At 43.7% G+C, this 21,980-nt stretch overlaps 1 protein-coding gene across 1 annotated transcript in view; it reads left to right on the top strand.

Annotated features, from left to right (window-relative positions):
- LOC135522875 (apoptosis regulator Bcl-2-like) overlaps positions 1-19,253 on the top strand; it is a 67,527-nt gene extending 48,274 nt beyond the window's left edge. The window contains exon 2 of the mRNA XM_064949527.1: positions 16,808-19,253. Within this exon, the coding sequence (XP_064805599.1) occupies positions 16,808-16,936 (129 nt within the window). The 3' untranslated portion in view covers positions 16,937-19,253. The remainder of the gene's footprint in view (positions 1-16,807) is intronic.
- The last annotated feature ends 2,727 nt before the right edge of the window (positions 19,254-21,980 follow it).

The following is a 21,980-nucleotide window of genomic DNA, read 5'->3' as shown; positions in this document are numbered from 1 at the left end:
ATACGGTACGTACCCCACATCATCAGGGGAACAGAAAGGGATATATAATCAGGGGAACAGAAAGGGCAGGTTGAGTGATACGGTACGTACCCCACATCATCAGGGGAACAGAAAGGGCAGGTTGAGTGATACGGTACGTACCCCACATCATCAGGGGAACAGAAAGGGCAGGTTGAGGGATACGGTGCGTAGAAAGGGCCCCACATCATCATCAGGGGAACAGAAAGGGCAGGTTGAGTGATCATCAGGGAACAGAAAGGGCAGGTTGAGGGATACGGTACCCCACATCATCAGGGGAACAGAAAGGGCAGGTTGAGGGATACGGTACGTACCCCACATCATCAGGGGAACAGAAAGGGCAGGTTGAGGCATACGGTACGTACCCCACATCATCAGGGGAACAGAAAGGGCAGGTTGAGTGATACATCATCAGGGGAACAGAAAGGGCAGGTTGACCCCACATCATCAGGGGAACAGAAAGGGCAGGTTGAGTGATACGGGGAACAGAAAGGGCAGGTTGACCCCACATCATCAGGGGAACAGAAAGGGCAGGTTGAGTGATACGGTACGTACCCCACATCATCAGGGGAACAGAAAGGGCAGGTTGAGTGATACGGTACGTACCCCACATCATCAGGGGAACAGAAAGGGCAGGTTGAGTGATACGGTACGTACCCCACATCATCAGGGGAACAGAAAGGGCAGGTTGAGGAATACGGTACGGGAGGAGGATGGTGAGGTTGAGAATGTCGCCTTCCAAAGACCCAACTGAAAGTTAGCAGCTGAGTTATGAAAATCAATTTTATTGTATTTATCCTGTATTTGGAACCCTTTCACCAATAAGGTTTTAAGTAGCACCTTTTTCACCACCAAAGGGTTCTACCTGGAACCAAAAAGGGTTATCCTATTGGGACATGACCTTGGCAGTGTGCATCAGTCAGCACTTTACACCTCGCCCCATGACAAAGACAATGGGTGCGTCAACTTTTGCCATCCCATCGATAGATTCTTCTTGGAACGCCGTGTTTTTTCACAGGTTTGCAGGTACTGGGCGGGCGGTAGAGTCTGTCCCACTTGTAGACACTGTAGGGATTTCACCTCATGCTAATGAATAGCGAGTTTTAAATGTGAGTCAGATTCTCTACTGCTGTGGCCCTTTACACACACAAACAAACACATACACACACACATATACAGGAACATTTAAAAAAAAATGGGTTTCCTAAATACTAAAGCTTCCTAATCATAGTCAGCTTCTTATGACTTCCTGTGATTTTGTAAACTGCAACTGTTCATTCTGAAAAATATAATGCCTAAGTTACCAAGCCAAGGCAGCCTCAAGTCTGTATCCAAGCCCATGGACTGTTTCGCAAGGCTTTTCCATCCCAATCATGAGGAAACATGCCTCTAGATCAGTTTCTTTCCCCTGACATGTTTTAAACAGTCAGAGCAGATTAATTATCAGGCCACATTAACAACAGCTAACTGCACTTACCACAGACGCTAAAGGCCAAGCAGGTCTTCACTGCTCTCTGGTGTAGTGGTGTCAAACATACAGAACAGCCTGTAAACCTGGGATGGCTCTGTGGTGGAAGGGGCCAACGGTTCCTTCAGCCATTAATACATCAGATTATAAATAACCTCCAGCACCTTTTAGAGAAAGAAAGAGTCCTGGTGAAGGGGGAGACTCAATGCCTCCACAGACTGAATGGCCTCCTGACTCGGTTGTGGTCAGTGTGTTCCATCCTAATAAGGACGGTGACAGTTGTCAGTGACAGAGGGTTGGATTTCAGAGTGACAGATTCATCGTTTCCTCAGATGTCCTGGGCGGCCTTGCTTGGCGCTAAGCCAAGAGATGACCTCACCTAACCTCCCCCTCAGAGTTAACAGTATGGACACAGCAACTCTAGACTAGAAACTGAGACACTCTTCGTCCTTAGTCATATTTAAAATCTTTGTCTAAAAGAGAACGGGGTTGATGTTGAGCATGGGACATGTCTGTTCACGCTAAAGGTTCATTTTTAATATGTGTTGATTTGTTTCATCAAAGTACACCGGTGACATGCTTTCTCTGATCTTAATCAACGCCTTGTTTCATACATTTTAGATGTGCCCCCAACCCCCTCTGTCTTTGCTTCCTCCCTCATACATCATTCACTTTGACTAGCGTACACACAGAACACACCCACGCCCACTCATTACCATACAGTAATGTTCCAACAATGGTGAGCATTTTACAAACTAAAGGTTACTTAAGGTTCTTACAGCTTTTAACTATTATTCAATGTGTTCATTCTCACTTCATCTGCCTCTGTTCAAGAACAAGCATTTCGTCACTAAATAATAAACTCTTGTTTTTTTTTCATTAGCTAATATAATTTTCTGCATGTGACACAATTTATACTCTTCCTGGGAGGGATTTTTTTGGCATTGGATATGGGGACAGAGAGACAAGGGGAAGGGGAGACAGCTGGACAGGGGGGACGGGGGGTAATTCTATTTCGTTTCCCCCACTCTTCTTGTACCCTAATTGGCTCTCTAGGATCCTTTGGCAGAATGGTGAATGAAACCAGATCGGTGGACCCCATTGGCTGGGAGTAGTTTCACCCCCCTCCCTCTATTTCCACTTTCTGTCCAGTGCATCTGTTGAAGATAGCTATGCTCAGCCATGAACAGGACATGCACTAGGGTTGAATGGCGGGAACCCGGTTACCAAGATTGGCCGGGATTTGCCAACCAAAAACACTCCCCTTTCCCGGGAAAAATAACTGAGGAAAATGTAAATTATAATAATTATTTATATGAATAACATGGCGTGAAATGGAACTGTTAAATTATAGGTGATTAAATCTGGCGAAATCTGGCTTCTCTACACCCTCTGCATGATGAATCAACACTCAGGGTGGGGACAGACTGCCCATCACAATATGGAGTGCAGTTCACAATGCATTCTAGACATATCATCTCATCATGGTAACTTTTTTTCTTGTGACAGGTAGGTCTTCACTTGCTGCAGCATAGCAAATGCTACAGTAATATAAAGACCGAATGCGTGTTAAATTTACCCATCTCCATCTGGCTTTCGTGGGTCACGTTTTTGTATTGTAAAGATAAAAAGCACACTCAAATGACCATTGTGACGGTTAATTTATACCAAACCCAAAAGCATGCGTTGAGGAATAACACATTCAACATGGCTGTTTTTAGCAGAAACAAACAAACATGCATAGTGACAGATGGGAGATAGAAAGATACAGTATCTCTTTGTCTTCCTTACAAATGAGGACATAGGTTACTAGGGATGTGTGTGATAGCATGATCATGCACTGTCAATCTCCCCTAAGATGCCATTCTAAGCAGATCTAAGCTTTATTCCCTATTACAACAACATACAATGGGGGAGAGTGGGGTAAATTGAGCCACCCTTGTTTCTAGGAAACCATGCACAAAATTGATAATTTGACCAAATATTTAGGTAGAGGTCATCATTTCATGGAGTCTGTGAAGGAAGAAAAAATGGAAAGCAAGTTAGATCCTTTCATCAGGTCAAATTTGTTTATTGTGTTTGAGGTTTCATGATGCTTGTATCTAAACCAAAGTAGATAATTTAAAGATTGTTATATACATCAGTTGGGGTCTCTATAAGCTTCAATATGAAGTCTGAAACCTAGCATAAGTTAAGCTAATAGTTGAGCCAATGGCAAGTTGAGCACAATGAAGTGTTTTCTTCCCAGACATAATGCAAGGCATTATCGCTGGGATATGAGGTAACAACAGGGCTTGACCTATGTTAAAGAATTTAAAATCAAATCAAATTCTATTAAAACAGTACAAAGTGTTTGTTAGGTGTTAAGCCTGTGTTAAAATATGATTCAAATGATTAAAGGACAAAAAAGCGATTGTGATTGTGTTGAATTGTGTTTGGGAAATGAAGATACATGGTTTTGAAAAGGTAGTGGTGATATTTCATTCAGTACAGACATTTTAGGTGGCTAAACTCACCATGTCCCGTGGCTCAACTTACCCCATTCCCGGTAAGTTGTGCCAATTATGATTATTTTCAGGGATACACAACATTCTGAAATACACTAAGTATACCAATCATTAGGAATACCTTCCTAATATTGAGTTGCACCCCCCTTTTTGCCTTCAGAACAGACTCAGTTCATCGGGGCATGGACTACAAGGTGTCGAAGGCATTCCACAGGGATGCTGCCCATGTTGACTCCAATGCTTCCCACAGTAGTGTCAAGTTGGCTGGATGAACTGTTGATTGTGAAAAACGCAGCAGCATTGCAGTTCTTGACACAAACTGGCAACTACTACCATAACCTGTTCAAAGGCACTCACATTTTTTTGTCTAGCCCATTCCTCTCTGAATGGCACACATACACAATCTTTGACTCAAGGCTTAAAAATCCTTCTTTAACCTGTCTCCTCCCCTTCAACTACACTGATTGAAGTGGATTTAACAAGTGATGTCAATAAGTGATCATAGTTTTTACCTGGTCAGTTTTGTCATGGAAAGAACAGGTGTTTTTTTTTTTCACTCAGTGTATATGTAGATATCTTTGTTAGAAAGAATACTACATTTCCCTTGAAGGAGTGATATTGAATGTAAAAAATGGCTCAACTTACCCTACTGTCCCCTAGAGAATTATACCAAACCAAAACACGGTCAAGGGGAGGAGAGGACAAAGGGACTAAATAAAACCCCATCAAGTAAAGTGGAGATGGGCTGGGGGGACATGCCCCAACCCCAACCTCCAGGAAAGAGGACTTTCCAAGGTGGCCAATCTCATTACCCATAAGGCTCCCCTGAAAGAGCAACAGTGTGACCCTCCTCTTGGTTCAGTTTCTGGTGCCATGTTGCACACTTCGAACCCTCCTAAACCTCAATCCTCTCATGTCAGTGTGGGGCTGCCCGCCATGGGTCACAGGGGTCAATGCCATAAAAGAAGAAATAGAAGCAGAGTGTGGAAGCACAGAAGGGGGGGATTGAACCTTGACCTCGTAATCCAATACATCCTAAAAAAAGCTAATTGTTTTCAGTTTAAACTCCTGACTCTGGTACAGAGTAACAGACAAAATATAAATCTCTCTCCAGGCTTCGTACATTTAACAACATTATTCATGTCTCATGCCTCTTACTCTTGCCAAAAGTATTGTTAGGCCTTAAAGCACAACACTGAAATTGTGTTTCATCATTCAATTAAGGATATTCTCAGAGGTATAAAGTGTGAGAAAATAATGATATTAGGTCTTGACTAAGCTGCAGATTTCTATGTGCTACCGCAAGTTAGTTAACGCTCCATGAGAATGTCACCATATGTTTTTTGTATTAAACACATAACAAAATAAAATATATGAAACTGGGTCGACAAGACGCTAAGAGCAAAGACATTTTCTAGACAAGTTAATGTTTCCTCTATGGAAAATAAAAAACATCACAAAGGGACAACATCTGCCCCAAGCTACTTCATCTAAACAAAATGATTTCCTGCTTCCTGCGTTACGCTTGCCCGGCCGTGGGGGGCGTACAGTGGAAGGTGCATCTAGAGCTAACGTTCAGGCCCTGTGGTTACTACATCAAAGCGGACACAATCCCCTTTCCCCACCACTACTCCCTCTCTCTACCACACACACATTCACATGCTCACAACATGCGCACACCCTGGTCTACACACTGATTGGATAGAACTGGGAGGATGTGTGCTTTTTCATTTCCGTTTTTATCTGTGATGCTGACCCCCTGATGGAAGGTACCCTGGGAAGGGCCACAGGGGCCCCTGAAGTCAGGGGTGTGTCAACCTGTGCACAGTAGGGGGTCTGTCTTCACCTCCACTGCATTGCCTTAATGACTGGAATCTCGTTATCTCAAGGGAAAAAAATGCTTGTAAGACCTCATTAGTCCCCAGCGGGTCCATGATAGTGAGCTGTAAGAAAAGGAAGTGTTGCTAGGGTAACAGCTAAAAGGAAAGTTCTGAGAAATAAACACATTTCGTTTTAGTGTCGTGGTCTGGGGCACTAGGGGCATAGTTTTTTTGTGTCAGATATCAATTTTCCCCGGTAGTCACTCTACGTTGTTTTAATTTAAAGTCGACGTGATACACTGAACAGTACATGTATAACACAACACCGGTGTAGTTATTTCTGTGTTTGATGTGTATGAATCGTTCTAAAACATTGAAACGTTGTTGTTTGTAAATCCCAGCATGCATCTGTTCCAACAGTAACACACCATGACCTAGTTACCGAGTCATGATTGCGATCAAATTCCACTTGACCGTTTAGTCATGATAACTAGTCTTCTCCAAGACTGTACTCTGATGCCACTGATGGTCATTAGTAGCCTATGAAAGTGGCTAACTGCCAGTCACTAATGGCTTGGTCCTCAGCGCTCTATTGTCCCTCTAATCACTCTGACATCAATGCAAATATACCCCTGTACTGACAGGTTTATGATAATGGTCCATTCTCAATCAAAACTAATTTCACACGTATATTATTTAGTATATGTAAAAACAAGATTGAGAATTGAGAATAGTCTCATGGGTGACAATATTGTCACATGTGACTGATGCATTATTACCACTTGTGAATGATGTCCAGCGTGTGCAGTCTAAGGCAAGAAACAGCACATGCCTTTTTTGGACTTTTTCAAATCATAGTCACACACATCATGTAGCCTTATCCATAGGCCTATATGTTTTGATAAGGTTTGGATCACAACTAAAGTGTCCAAATAACTCCAAACGGAGCCTATAATCCTCGGACCCCTGGAACATAGTTGGAGAGCACATAGCCTACAGAGCATACAGAGCCTACATAGCCTACAGAGCCTACAGAGCCTACAGAGCCTAGTGAAACGTGTTCTTATAAGCCCAGTCATTGCGCAATCATGTATGAAAACAGAGTTTTGACTGGCCTAGTTTGTTTCGTGCTACGATATTTCCTAAAATTAAGCACATGAATACGCTTTACAACCAGTGTAGCATACCTAGGTGGCACGTGTGTTTCAAGTTTGTGGAAGATAATTTTCTCCATAAAAATACACCTTTATAAAAATTTTATTTTTATTTTTTTTAACTAGGGAAGTCAGTTAAGAACAAATTCTTATTTACAGAAACACACACAGTCAATTTTGTTCTGTGTACAATCCCAGTTTCGTCAATTGAGGTCACAACCAAAAGCTCCAAGGCAATACGATTTACTATCTTTCCTTGAATTTACAATAACGAATCAAAGGGCCTGGCTTTTGATGCAAATAACAGGTCAACTGGCATCTGACAATATACAATAAAGAATTCCATGCATCATTGCATTTACAGACATGTAAAATACCATACTATACCTTATGTGATGATTGGATAGTCGTAATTTTGGCTGATAATATAACTGCAAAATGGCTGTTCAATGGCTGAGCGCATATAACGTAGAGTCTCCAAAACACTTTTAAGTGGTACTGACCCAACAATGATAAATAGTGAATATGCAAAGTGCGCACTCACCGGAGATATTGCCGATGCTCTCCGCTGGTGCCAATAAAATAGGTTATAGGCCTACTGTTGTCCGCTCAATAAAGTTTAGAATTTGGATGACTAAAAGACACAGACATTTGGCATAGCCAGATCAGGGCCTAACATAAGGACAACCCAGAGTATGCTATTCTGTACTTCTGAAATAGGCAGCATTTTCTTCATATCATGTTTCTTTAGGCAACATTTTCTTCATATCATGTTTCTTTAGGCAACATTTTCTTCATATCATGTTTCTTTAGACCCGTCTAAAATAAATAATGGAGTTATTGTGATGGTGTAGGCTATTACGTTGATTTATTCAACCTTTTTAGAATGTAGATGTTCCAAGGGTCCGCATCAGTGGCTTGTAGGCCACTGGAAGCCACGAGATGCTAAATGTGTTTTATGTCAATTAATGGTCAATTAAAGTGAGACTGGCAGATGTTTGCATGACGATCACCGCCACAGCTCTACACACTCCTCTTCTTAGGCAGTGCAGTGTTAATCGTGCCTTGTTCCCTTTCCCATGGTGCATTTATATCTGTGGCCAGCTAATTAATCCGCTGTGATGGCTGAAAACACGACGGGGGAAAAACCTTACCCAGAGTCATGCTTCCACGTGATTGGATGGATGGAGACATTCGTGTTCAGCTCTGGGGTTATGTGAGACCTGAAGCCTTCTTAGCTGTATGGTACAGTTGTCAGTTGGGACGGATTGACTCAGGTTAAATGGCTGTGTGAAAGGATGTCAGAATGTGTTAGGGTAAGGTTCATAGGAGGCCTGTGAGCCAAACACACAGTGCATCATGGGATAGGCAGCAAGTAGATCAGCAAATAATTGCATTCTTGAATTCAGGAGTGGGTGATTGTCTGAGCTCATAATTGTCCAGGACTGACTACACTTGACATGTGACGTTACAAAGCCAAAGACCTGGAGGCCATGACATGAACTAAGGCCTTGTTTTTCTCTGAAAGAGACTCAAATGAACAGAAACACACACACACAGTCAATGTTATTATGTGTACAATCCCAGCATTGTCAATTGAGGCCACAACCAAAAGCTCCAAGGCAATACGATTTACATTCTTTCCTTGAACTTACAACAATGAATCAAAGGGTCTGGCTTTTGACGCAAATAACAGGTCAACTGTCATCTGACACAGTGGGTAGGACTGAATCGGAAGCCTCCCCATTTTCAGAGAGTTTTGCTTCCTTTGTCCTCTATTGCGACATCCTTCTGGCAATCTAAAACCGTTAAACTATTTTTTTTTATGCCTGCCATAAAAGAGGCCCTCTTAATAAAATCTGTGTGAGGGGTTGAGGGGAGGAGGTTGGGGTCAGTGGAGGTTTTTCAGCACAAATGAGGGGCAGGGGGGATATGTTGTTGCCAGCATGTGACAGGTGCCTGAACAGGGCAAAGCCTTCAACGTTCCTATCCTCATTCTCAACTCCCTGCCTGACAAGAATCCAAGAGGTAGTCCTTTGTTGGAGCTTTGGGAATAACCAATCTCTTTTTGTTTTACACTAAGAACAACAAGGGATTTTTCTCAGTCCTTCCACATTAAGAAGACTACCTCACCTGGAATTGGAGCACCTACGTCATTTGATCAAAGACGATTACCTGGTATAGACTCTCTGGTTATACACTACCGGTCAAAAGTTTTAGAACACCTACTCATTCAAGGGTTTTTCTTTATTTTGACTATTTTATACATTACAGAATAATAGTGAAGACATCAAAACTATGAAATAAAACATATGGAATCGTGGTAACCAAAACAAGTCTAAATAATTTGCCTTGACAGCTTTGCACACTCTTGCTATTCTCTCAACCAGCTTCATGAGCTAGTCACCTGGAATGCATTTCAATTAACAGGTGTTCTTTGTTAAAAGTTAATTTGTGGAATTTCTTTCCTTCTTAATGAGTTAGAGCCAATCAGTTGTGTTGTGACAAGGTAGGGGTGGAATAAAGAAGATAGCCCTATTTGGAATAAGGATGTAACGTAACAAAATGTGGTAAAAGTTAAGGGGTCTGAATACTTTCCGAATGCACTGTAAATATATGTATATGTATATTTATATGTCCTAGTTAGTGTATGTAAGTAGGGAGAGGTGGAGTGAGAGACAGAGGGCTCGATTAAATCCATAGCGCTGAAGACCTGTACTACAACGCAATAAATTTGAAAGCAATGTTCCCGCGGAGACTGCATTCACACTAAACGCTGCGTATGTTGGCTCAATTGGAAATTCACTTTAAATTTAAACCGTGCTGCAGCGCAGAACTTCAGATTGAATCAAGCTCAGAGACAGAGATAAAGAACAAACAGAGAGGATGTGTATGACAGAGGGATGGGATATGGATATGACAGGGATAAGGAAATGAGAGAGAGGATAGAGACCCCCAGGGATATGGATAGAGGATAGAGAGGGATAAGGAAATGAGAAGGATAGAGACCAGGGATAAGGAAATGAGAGAGAGGATAGAGACCCAGGGATAAGGAAATGAGAGAGAGGATAGAGACCCAGGGATAAGGAAATGAGGGATAAGGAAATGAGGAAATAGAGACCCAGGGATAAGGAAATGAGAGAGAGGATAGAGACCCAGGGATAAGGAAATGAGAGAGAGAAACCCGGGAATAAGGAAAGAGACCCAGGGATAAGGAAATGAGAGGGATAAGGAAATGAGAGAATAAGGAAATGAGACCCAGGGATAAGGAAATGAGAGAGGGATAAGGAAATAAGGATAGAGTCCCAGGGATAAGGAAATGAGAGAGAGGAAAGAGACCCAGGGATAAGGAAATGAGAGAGAGGAAAGAGACCCAGGGATAAGGAAATGAGAGAGGAAATGAGGAATAAGAAATGAGAGAGAGGAAAGAGACCCAGGGATAAGGAAATGAGAGAGAGGAAAGAGACCCAGGGATAAGGAAATGAGAGAGAGGATAGAGACCCAGGGATAAGGAAATGAGAGAGAGGATAGAGACCCAGGGATAAGGAAATGAGAGAGAGGAAAGAGACCCAGGGATAAGGAAATGAGAGAGAGGAAAGAGAAATGAGAGAGAGGATAGAGTCCCAGGGATAAGGAAATGAGAGAGGGATAAGGAAATGAGAGAGGAAAGAGACCAGGGATAAGGAAATAAGAGAGAGATAGAGTCCCAGGGATAAGAGAGAGAGAGGAAAGAGACCCAGGGATAAGGAAATGAGAGAGAGGATAGAGACCCAGGGATAAGGAAATGAGAGAGAGGATAGAGACCCAGGGATAAGGAAATGAGAGAGAGGAAAGAGACCCAGGGATAAGGAAATGAGAGGGATAAGGAAATGAGAGAGAGAAAGAGACCCAGGGATAAGGAAATAAGGAAAAGAGACCCAGGGATAAGGAAATGAGACCCGGGGAATAAGGAAATGAAATGAGAGAGAGGAAATGAGAGAGAGGATCCCAGGGATAAGAGAGAAAGAGAGCACATGAGTTTGATCGTCTCTCCACAGTGAGCCATCCCATCATGCTGAACCCCCCAGTGAACCAGCAGGGGAAACTCCCCACATGAAGCATTCCTCCATTACCCAGTCGGATGCCCTCATCAGCATCTCATGCAAACCCGTCTAAATCCCATCCATTTGGCTAATCCCTCTGGATTAAACGACCTCAAACCCTAATAACCCATGTGTGGGTACAGTGAGAGCCTGTCACATTTGGCTGGCTTTGTTACATTACCTGGGCTCTGATCCAATCCATTAGGGAAAACTCTGGGAAAGGGCTTGGTTGGCTGTTTTTAGGTAGTATTGCTATTGATATTCCAAGGAAGTCAGTTATCATTGCGCTAATCAGTTTGTTGAAGAATAGGTACACTGATGGGTCAAATCAAAATAATTATTGGTCACATACAGGTGTTTGGCAGATGTTATTGTGGGTGTAGCAAAATACTTGTGCTTCTAGCTCTGACAGTGCAGTAACATCTAACAAGTAATATCTAACAATTACTCAACATATACCCAAAAAACACAAATCTAGTAACTGAATGGAATTAAAAATATAAAAATATATGGACGAGCAATGTCAGAGCAGCATAGAATAAGATACAGTAGAATAGTATAGGAAACAGTTTATACATATGAGATGGGTAATGCATGATATGTAGACCTTATTAAAGTGACTAGTGTTCCATTTATTAAAGTGGCCAGTGATTTCATGTCTCGGCAGCAGCATCTGTGCTTGTGATGGCTATTTAACAGTCTGATGGCCTTGAGATAAAGCTGTTTTTCAGTCTCTCGGTCCCAGGTTTGATGTTCTTGTACTGACCTCGCCTTCTGGATGATAACAGGCAGTGGCTCGGGTGGTGAGGGTAGATAACAACATCTACACCCCGCTGATCCTCAACACTGGGGTCCCACAAGGGTGCGTTCTGAGCCTGTACTCCCTGTTCACCCACGACTGTGTGGCCATGCACACCCCCAACTCAATCATCAAGTTTGCAGACGACACTACAGTGGTAGGCTTGTTTACCAACAACGCCGAGACGGCCTACAGGGAGGAGTTGCAGTGTATTCGTCAATGTTATTCTCAGAAGCTACCCGGAACATATCCCATATCAACTTTATTATCCAGAGACTGAACATTAGCGAGTAATATACTCGGAAGCGGTGGGTGCTGTGCGCGTCTCCTAAATCAGACTAGAAGACCACTCCGAGTACCTTTCCTTCACCGCCATTGTTTTGGGTCGGCTTCTGGAATCAGTTCAATTGACCTGGGGGGTGTGAAAAAATAATTTGCTTCGGAAAAGTTTTATTCCTGGTTGTGATGCTGGTAGTGCTGGTGAGTTACTGCCTCTCTGATATCCAATAATTCTTCCCGAGTTCTGGGCTAACAATGTAAGAAATAATACATTAAAAAAACAAAATAATGCAAAGTTTCCTAAGAGCAAGAAGCGAGGCAGCCCTCCCTGTTGGCACCATTTTCAGGTTGAGTAAATGTCATTGTTTTGTTTGTAAAGAGATGTCAGTAAGACTACTTCTTAGAATACATATAAAGCTTCTGCAAAGTCTGCATAACAAAGAATGACATCTGTTTATTTAGCAATGGTCAGATGTGACATTCAGAAGATTCACAACTTACCCTTTACTAATATTTACTGACATCTTTACATAGTGGACACTTTTTTCATTCACCTCGCTGTTAGCATTAACATTACGTAAGCCCAAACAAGTAGGCTAGTATATCCTTTTGGCCATGACAGCACTGGTGAAGCAAGTGGGTTTACTCTGCCCAAAAATCTGTCCACAAAATAAGACCAGGAAGTGAGGAATTTTTGTATGGAGGTCAATGAGAGAATGTTGAATTTGGTCAACATAAAATGTAATTATTAATTTGCTACATTAGGCTTATTTGATTGAATAGAAGTTTTGTAATGGCTATGCACTGATAATAAGTGGACATGTGGCATTTTTGCAAAAATGTTCACATGCGTATCTGCCCTTTCATTGGCTAGAATGGTCCCACCTGATTTCGCCTGCTCTCGTGTTCCATCTTTGAGGACATGTATTTCCATTGTTTAGACCGGTCACTGGTCCATCTTGTCAATATAACAGATCATCTTTGACTCAGCTAGCTAGCTCAGCTGCTCCATCTAAAAGTCAGAGCTGCGTTCAGAGGCTATTAGTACTGGCCTTGGGCAAACAGAGCCGGTCTGTTCAAACACACGCCGGAAGCTTGCCGAGTGACAATGTTTGCTGAGGTGGGGGGAAAAACGTAAAGCAAACAGGGATGGAGGTAGCCAACCTGTCAACATGTTGGAAATCCAAGGGGCCCTGTCTGTCACCGACCCTCTGGCTAGCAAACAGGATAGCTGCTAAGAAAGGTTTACTCCAAATTAAAGTCATTGCATTCCTTGGGGACCTGCTCTTGTATTTGTGAGAGCAAAACATTAGATGAGGAGGAATGGAAGCCATTGGAGAGGACATCACCATAAAGTAACCTGAAGGGAAAGAGAGAGAGAGAGGAGGAGAGAGAGGGGACAGAGTGTGTGTATATCAGGTGATCAACAAAGCAGCTGTTGTTGCAGGTGTAAACACCTAATAGCCCTTGCTTGTGTGTCATAATGAAATACACACTGCACGTCTGCTCTATCTGGCCAGAGGGGGAAACGAGTCGAGAGAATGGAATAAACCATGACATCAAACCAGCGTTGGTATCTTTGGACTGACGTATGTCTATGTTTTGTACAGCTCTCTTGTCAGTGCCAGTGTATATCCCCATACTGTGGAAGCACGACAGTGGAAACAACTGTGAAAACAGGGAACCAGTGTGACATCTACTCTTTACAGTACATGCACAAGGTTGCTTCGTTAACACTGGATATGCATGATCAACTGTACTCATCTGGACAACTGTTCCCCCAGCTGGAATCGATTCATGTAATTAGCCGTGATAGGACAACGTTTAGGAATAAGCTAATGAGACAAGTAGAGGCAGTTCCTATTGGGATGCTGTCATGCCTCTGTATGACCAGACTGAGCAATCAAGGAATTTCCCATGATGTCATCAATCTCTTTTTTTGCTGAGTGGTGGAAATGTAGAGAATTTGTTCTCGTAATTGAACACTTTGAATGATGCACTTTTCGATTGATCACCTTTACTACAGTAAGCACCGAGGGTGAATATTGGAAGTGGGAAGGATGGCTATAAACATGATATTTCTGGAAGAGAGGGGATTAAGTACATGATATGATGCAGTGCTCATCATGGGGCGGCAGGTTAGCCTAGTGGTTAGAGCATTGGACTAGTAACCGAAAGGTTGCAAGTTCAAATCCCTGAGCTGACAAGGTACAAAATCTGTCATTCTGCCCCTGAACAGGCAGTTAACCCACTGTTCCTAGGCCGTCATTGAAAATAAGAATTTGTTCTTAACTGACTTGCCTAGTAAAATAAAGGTAAATAAAAAAATACAAGACACAGGATATTGACCCGTGGCTGCCAGAGAAAATATCCATGATGTACTTTTTCCTCAGTGCCATTTAGTGTAGAATGAGGGAAGGTATGTGTGTATGGGGAATTGTGATTACTCCAAGATTTAAATCCAACTTCGTTGGCCTATCCATTCTAACTGGAGGATGATTCTGGACTATGAAGAACGACTTGTGTGAGCTACACCTCTGGATAAATGGTACTGAATATTGCATCAGCGCTCTGACTTAAGCTAGCTCTTCTTTGCTCTCTGTCTCTCCTCCTCCCTTCACGTCTCGTCTACTCTGACTGGTTTTGATGTGCAGCTGTGGGTTAACATCCCTGCACCAGAGCACGCCCCCCCCCCCCCCCTCTCTCTCTTTCCCAGCACCAGAGCACCCCCCCCTTCTCTCTCTTTCCTCCCCTTCACGTCTCGTCATCTGCTCTAACTGGTTTTGATGTGCGGTGGTTGTGGGTTAACCTTCTCCCATGCAGCACGTTGGGGAAGCTTCCTTTTTGCAGTCTGTTACCCTCCTCGCAGGCAGCACGTTGTGGAATGCTGAACTCAGATGACGGGTTTGAGCTGCAGATGAGAGTCTGTGCCAAGTGTAATATGGTTCAAGTACGCTGCAATAAAAACAATGTGGCTTTACTTATTAAGCAGACTACTCCTCTGCGTATGGGGAGGTGGGGAAGGTGGGGAGGTGGGGAAGAAATCGAAGGCATACTAGTATTCAATCTAGTTTCAAGTTTGAATGTCACATGCACAAGTACAGTGAAATGCCTTACAATCTACCAACCAACCACACACACACGCACACACACACACACGCACGCACACACACACTAGGATCTAGGGTTCTGGCCATAGAGTTCTGGCTGTAAAAAAGAAACACACACATTTGTGAATACAGTGTGACATACCCAGCACTTACTGCACAGCCTGGGGTCACAGGTCACAGGTCACAACCACGCACAGTAACAGTGTTTACAGTGATAAAACAGCCTTCGATGTCGACCAAAATACCTCAAACACTGGAGGCAGTCCAGCACCTGAGGCAGTATTACATCCTCTTAAACTAACTTTGGAAAGATTCCATCTAGAGGAGCTGCAGTGGGATTATATTGCATCAGATTACATTTTTTCCAACTAGTTATAAAAAGCTAAGTATTACCAGGAACAGAGATTCATCTCCCCTTGCTTATCATATTACAATTACACTGAACAAGCAGGGGGAAGAACCTGAACATTTCCTTGTAACCGGTCTAGTGGACACATTTGGGGAAGAACCTGTTGCAAACCAAGAAATGCTGAGATACATTTACATGTGGTTCATAGTCTTGTGGAATTTGATGTTTTGGTCTTACTATGCCTGGTATGCAAAGAAGGAGTGTAAATGTGTGTGTGTGTGTGTGTGTGTGTGTGTGTGTGTGTGTGTGTGTGTGTGTGTGTGTGTGTGTGTGTGTGTGTGTGTGTGTGTGTGTGTGTGTGTGGGAGGGAGGGGGGGGGGGCATTAAACTGAGTCTCTTTCTTACTGAGAGGTTGGCTGTGAGACATGGTCATCTGTTCCTGTCTTTTGTCCCTATGTGTACCACAGACAGAGGAGGCTCAGGAGTAGAGCCACAGAGATCTGGGCCACATGCAGCCATTGTCATTGAGACCTTGCTGGACCAAGGCCCAGGGGGGTTTAGGTTTCCTGATGCCTAGTGCCTATACATACACTGAGTGGACAAAACATTTCCATGACATAGACTGACCAGGTGAATCAGGTGAAAGCTATGATCCCTTATTGATGTCACTTGTGAAATCCACTTCAATCGGTGTAGATGAAGGGAAGGAGACAGGTTAAAGAAGGATTTTTAAGCCTTGAGACAATTGAGACATGGATTGTGTATGTGTGCCATTCAGAGGGTGAATGGGCAAAACAAAATATTTAAGTGCATTTAAATGGGGTATAGTAGAAGTTGCCGGGCGCACCGGTTTGTGTCAAGAACTGCAATGCTGCTGGGTTTTTCACGCTCAACAGTTTCCCGTGTGTATCAAGAATTATCCACCACCCAAAGGACATTCAGCCAACTTGACACAACTGTGGGGAGCATTGGAGATGAATTGAGGCTATTCTGAGGGCAAAATGGGTTGCAACACAATATTAGGAAGGTGTTCCTAATGTCTTGTACACTCGGGGCTTGATGGGACAAACTGATAATGTAACAAAGACACATATACAGCAGGTGAATGTTCAGTAACCAGAAAAAAAGAACAGATGTAATGTTAAAGGGTGGCTTTGATGATGGTGATACTAACCTCTCTCTCTCCCAATCTCTCTCCCCGTCTCTCTCTCTCTCTCTCAGGACGCCTTTGTGGAGATCTATGAGCAGCAGAGGATCTCTCACTCCTGGCCGTACTTAAAGACAGTGTTCGGCCTGGCAGCCCTGGGAGCCGCCGGAGTCACCATCGGAGCCTTGTTCACCCAGAAGTGATCCAAAAGGCCCCAGAAGACACCCCCCCCCCCCCCCCTCGTCAATCACCTGCTACCAGATGAAGGCTCCTTACCCAGTAGCCCCCCCCCCCCCAAAGGCCCACAGCAAGTTTTCTTTCCAAAAAACTTGCAGCCTATAACTTTGCTGTGCACAGACTACAATATTTCGTCTCTCGTTCCCATCACCTTTTTTCCTCATGTATCTTCGAAAGCAACTCACAGCTTAGCACTGCCCAGCCTGGGCCTGTAGCCTGGTTCTATCCCAGAGCTCCCAGCTCTTCAAATGAAACTGCACAACTCTGTTACTCCCCAACTGCCAACGGAACAGTTCTTTCATACTCTATGACCCATCCTCCTGCGAAATGAAAAGTACAGCCTTGTATATGCACACACACACAGGTAGATGCACCCATGCATATTCAATACTACTGTAGGAGCTTAACAACAAGGAATATCTATGGAAAGATTGCATACATACTTGTTTGATAATTATACACTCATACATAGACACACACCAACAGACACCAATGAATATTGCATTTTGGAGATAAACATATTCACACAAACTCAAGCGTGCGTTCTCACAACCAAATTACTTGTATGATATATGGTTAATGAACATAACACAACAAGTGATTGTTTATCCATAAACTGAAAAACAAACTGTTTTTTTTTTTAGATAACTGTTTTCAGCATGATTCTGTGGTACATGTAACATTGTAACATTGACACTGACCGAAAGGTAAAACAAAAACAAACAAAAAACATCCCAAATGTACAGTTCACACCCAGCTTCTATCGCCAGCATGTGTGGTGAAGGTGGCCATTTTTGCCAGTGTCCATGTATGCATGATGACTTTTGATGACATGGAGCACGTTTGGCAGAGTGATTGGTTTGGACAAAGTCAGGGTTGTGTTCAGTGGGCCCGAAATGGAAGAGAACGGCCCAAAACCAGGAGTTACAATCCAAACTTGTCCAATAAGAAATGCTCCTTTTTGTTTTTCGGCCTATTAAACACAGCCTAGGTGTTTTTCTCTGTGTTTGGTTGGTGAAAGCTCACTGTACACAAACCCCACAAGGAAACTTCAATCAACAGATGAATTCCTTATTAAAGCGCTGATTCATCCTCCCTGTTTCTCTCTTTGTGGAACTAATGTTGACAAGGAATGAAGGAATATTCTTCCAGAGTTTCTCTCACTTATGTTCTGAGGGTAGGAAGCCCTTTTCAAGCACGCCTGAATGTAATTTAGCCGGTCCCTACCCCTTGACCCAAACCCTTCAATGGGCCGTGCATCCTGTTTCTGTGTGAGCAGAGGGTGTTGAGAGAACCTAGATAAGCGTCATGTGGAGCATCATGACTTTCGCTGACCCACCTGGGAAAGGCCTTTCTCCCATTGGATGCTCCATAGAGAAAAGACTGTTAATCCACAAGCAGCTGTTTTTGTGTGTGTGTGTGTGTGTGTGTGTGTGTGTGTGTGTGTGTGTGTGTGTGTGTGTGTGTGTGTGTGTGTGTGTGTGTGTGTGTGTGTGTGTGTGTGTGTGTGTGTGTGTGTGTGTGTGTGTGTGTGTGTGTGTGTGTGTGTGTGTGTGTGTGTGTGTTAACAGAGGAGCTACTGAAGCTGCTATGGGAAAACAAGGTTGATAGGGCTTTGGTTTAATGATGGTCCAGAATCCCCTCCACCTCCCAACCAAGGTCACATATTGGTGCATTCCACAGGTGTGTTTCTGCTGTTACTATTCTGCTATTACACTCACCCTCTTAGCTACAGCATCTGCTCTTCTCTCTCAACTTATTGTCTTTTTATCGCCCCCTTTTCTTCACTTTTTCTCTGTCTCACACACACACACACACACACACACACGCACACAGGCAGACAGACAGACACGCACACACACGACTCATTCTCTCCCTTCTCTCTCACACACCATACGGCTCATTCTCTCTCTCTCTCTCTCTCTCTCTCTCTCTCTCTCTCTCTCTCTCGCTCTCTCTCTCACACACACACACACACGCACATATGACTCATTCTCTCTCTTTCTCTCTCTCACACACACACGGCTCATTCTCTCTCTCTCATTCTCTCTCATACATACACACAACTCATTATTTCTCTTTCTCTCACACTCACGGCTCATTCTCTCTCTCTGACACGCACACTCACGGCTCATTCTCTTTCTCTCACACGCACGCACGCACGCACGCTCATACACACACACACACACACACACACACACAACTCATTCTCTCTCTCTCTCTCTCTCTCTCTCTCTCTCTCTCTCTCTCTCTCTCTCTCTCTCTCTCTCTCTCTCTCTCTCACATATGCTCATTCTCTCTCTCTCTTTCCTGGCTTGTAATTCTTAATTGGCTAAAGCTAAGCCCAGACAAACAAACATATGGTACATTGATAATGGCACATTACAGTGATAATGTTGTTGTTTTTTAAATGTTTTTTTTTTAACCAAGTCTGTCTGCTGCCACTTCCACCCAAGAGAGAGACGCATCGATCACCTGGTATCATATAACAACCCAATGATGGGAGGGTTGATTTCCCATCAGTGGAGGCAAAGACACTGAGGCACCACTCTTCCCATCAGGGAGACATTTAATTTTTTAAGACTCTTATTGGACAGAGCTGGTGTTCCATGGCCTCTGGTTGGTTACTTCCGATGTCTACTGTAACTGCTGTCATTGGACCTTCTGAATTGCTATGTCCTGAAAAGCAGGGGTCGGTTCAGAAGGGTACAAGGCTAGGATTAAGATAGAAATGTATTGTGTATCTTGAGTTGAGATTAATTAGACTGCGACCCTGAAAGTCCAGTTGCAATGTCATTACAAATAATGCTCTGTAGTTTGCATATAGTATATTAACTACAGGTTGTAGAATACACCATAGGGTAAATCTTTTGACTGTTTCTGACGATTGTGTGATAAGACTGTTGAAGCTGAACATACAAAGGACGCTCCAAAAAAGTCTTGTTTGGCAGCTTTTTGTTTTCCCACTGCTCCCTCTCTTATCTGGCTCGACAGATCAGGACATTCATTTTCCCACTGCTCCCTCTCTTATCTGGCTCGACAGATCAGGACATTCATTTTCCCACTGCTCCCTCTCTTATCTGGCTCGACAGATCAGGTCATTCATTTTCCCACTGCTCCCTCTCTTATCTGGCTCGACAGATCAGGTCATTCATTTTCCCACTGCTCCCTCTCTTATCTGGCTCGACAGATCAGGTCATTCATTTTCCCACTGCTCCCTCTCTTATCTGGCTCGACAGATCAGGTCATTCATTTTCCCACTGCTCCCTCTCTTATCTGGCTCGACAGATCAGGTCATTCATTTTCCCACTGCTCCCTCTCTTATCTGGCTCGACAGATCAGGTCATTCATTTTCCCACTGCTCCCTCTCTTATCTGGTCGACAGATCAGGTCATTCATTTTCCCACTGCTCCCTCTCTTATCTGGCTCGACAGATCAGGTCATTCATTTTCCCACTGCTCCCTCTCTTATCTGGTTCGACAGATCAGGTCATTCATTTTCCCACTGCTCCCTCTCTTATCTGGCTCGACAGATCAGGTCATTCATTTTCCCACTGCTCCCTCTCTTATCTGGCTCGACAGATCAGGTCATTCATTTTCCCACTGCTCCCTCTCTTATCTGGCTCGACAGATCAGGTCATTCATTTTCCCACTGCTCCCTCTCTTATCTGGCTCGACAGATCAGGTCATTCATTTTCCCACTGCTCCCTCTCTTATCTGGCTCGACAGATCAGGTCATTCATTTTCCCACTGCTCCCTCTCTTATCTGGCTCGACAGATCAGGTCATTCATTTTCCCACTGCTCCCTCTCTTATCTGGCTCGACAGATCAGGTCATTCATTTTCCCACTGCTCCCTCTCTTATCTGGCTCAACAGATCAGGACATTCATTTTCCCACTGCTCCCTCTCTTATCTGGCTCAACAGATCAGGTCATTCATTTTCCCACTGCTCCCTCTCTTATCTGGCTCGACAGATCAGGTCATTAATTTTCCCACTGCTCCCTCTCTTATCTGGCTCAACAGATCAGGTCATTCATTTTCCCACTGCTCCCTCTCTTATCTGGCTCAACAGATCAGGACATTCATTTTCCCACTGCTCCCTCTCTTATCTGGCTCAACAGATCAGGACATTCATTTTCCCACTGCTCCCTCTCTTATCTGGCTCAACAGATCAGGTCATTCATTTTCCCACTGCTCCCTCTCTTATCTGGCTCGACAGATCAGGTCATTCATTTTCCCACTGCTCCCTCTCTTATCTGGCTCAACAGATCAGGTCATTCATTTTCCCACTGCTCCCTCTCTTATCTGGCTCAACAGATCAGGTCATTCATTTTCCCACTGCTCCCTCTCTTATCTGGTTCGACAGATCAGGTCATTCATTTTCCCACTGCTCCCTCTTTATCTGGCTCGACAGATCAGGTCATTCATTTTCCCACTGCTCCCTCTCTTATCTGGCTCGACAGATCAGGTCATTCATTTTCCCACTGCTCCCTCTCTTATCTGGCTCGACAGATCAGGTCATTCATTTTCCCACTGCTCCCTCTCTTATCTGGCTCAACAGATCAGGACATTCATTTTCCCACTGCTCCCTCTCTTATCTGGCTCAACAGATCAGGACATTCATTTTCCCACTGCTCCCTCTCTTATCTGGCTCAACAGATCAGGTCATTCATTTTCCCACTGCTCCCTCTCTTATCTGGCTCGACAGATCAGGTCATTCATTTTCCCACTGCTCCCTCTCTTATCTGGCTCAACAGATCAGGTCATTCATTTTCCCACTGCTCCCTCTCTTATCTGGTTCGACAGATCAGGTCATTCATTTTCCCACTGCTCCCTCTCTTATCTGGCTCGACAGATCAGGTCATTCATTTTCCCACTGCTCCCTCTCTTATCTGGCTCGACAGATCAGGTCATTCATTTTCCCACTGCTCCCTCTCTTATCTGGTTCGACAGATCAGGACATTCATTTTCCCACTGCTCCCTCTCTTATCTGGCTCGACAGATCAGGTCA

This window comes from Oncorhynchus masou, chromosome 30 (assembly GCF_036934945.1).
Source record: "Oncorhynchus masou masou isolate Uvic2021 chromosome 30, UVic_Omas_1.1, whole genome shotgun sequence".
NCBI lineage: Eukaryota > Metazoa > Chordata > Actinopteri > Salmoniformes > Salmonidae > Oncorhynchus > Oncorhynchus masou.
This window is presented reverse-complemented; position numbering and strand designations above follow the sequence as displayed.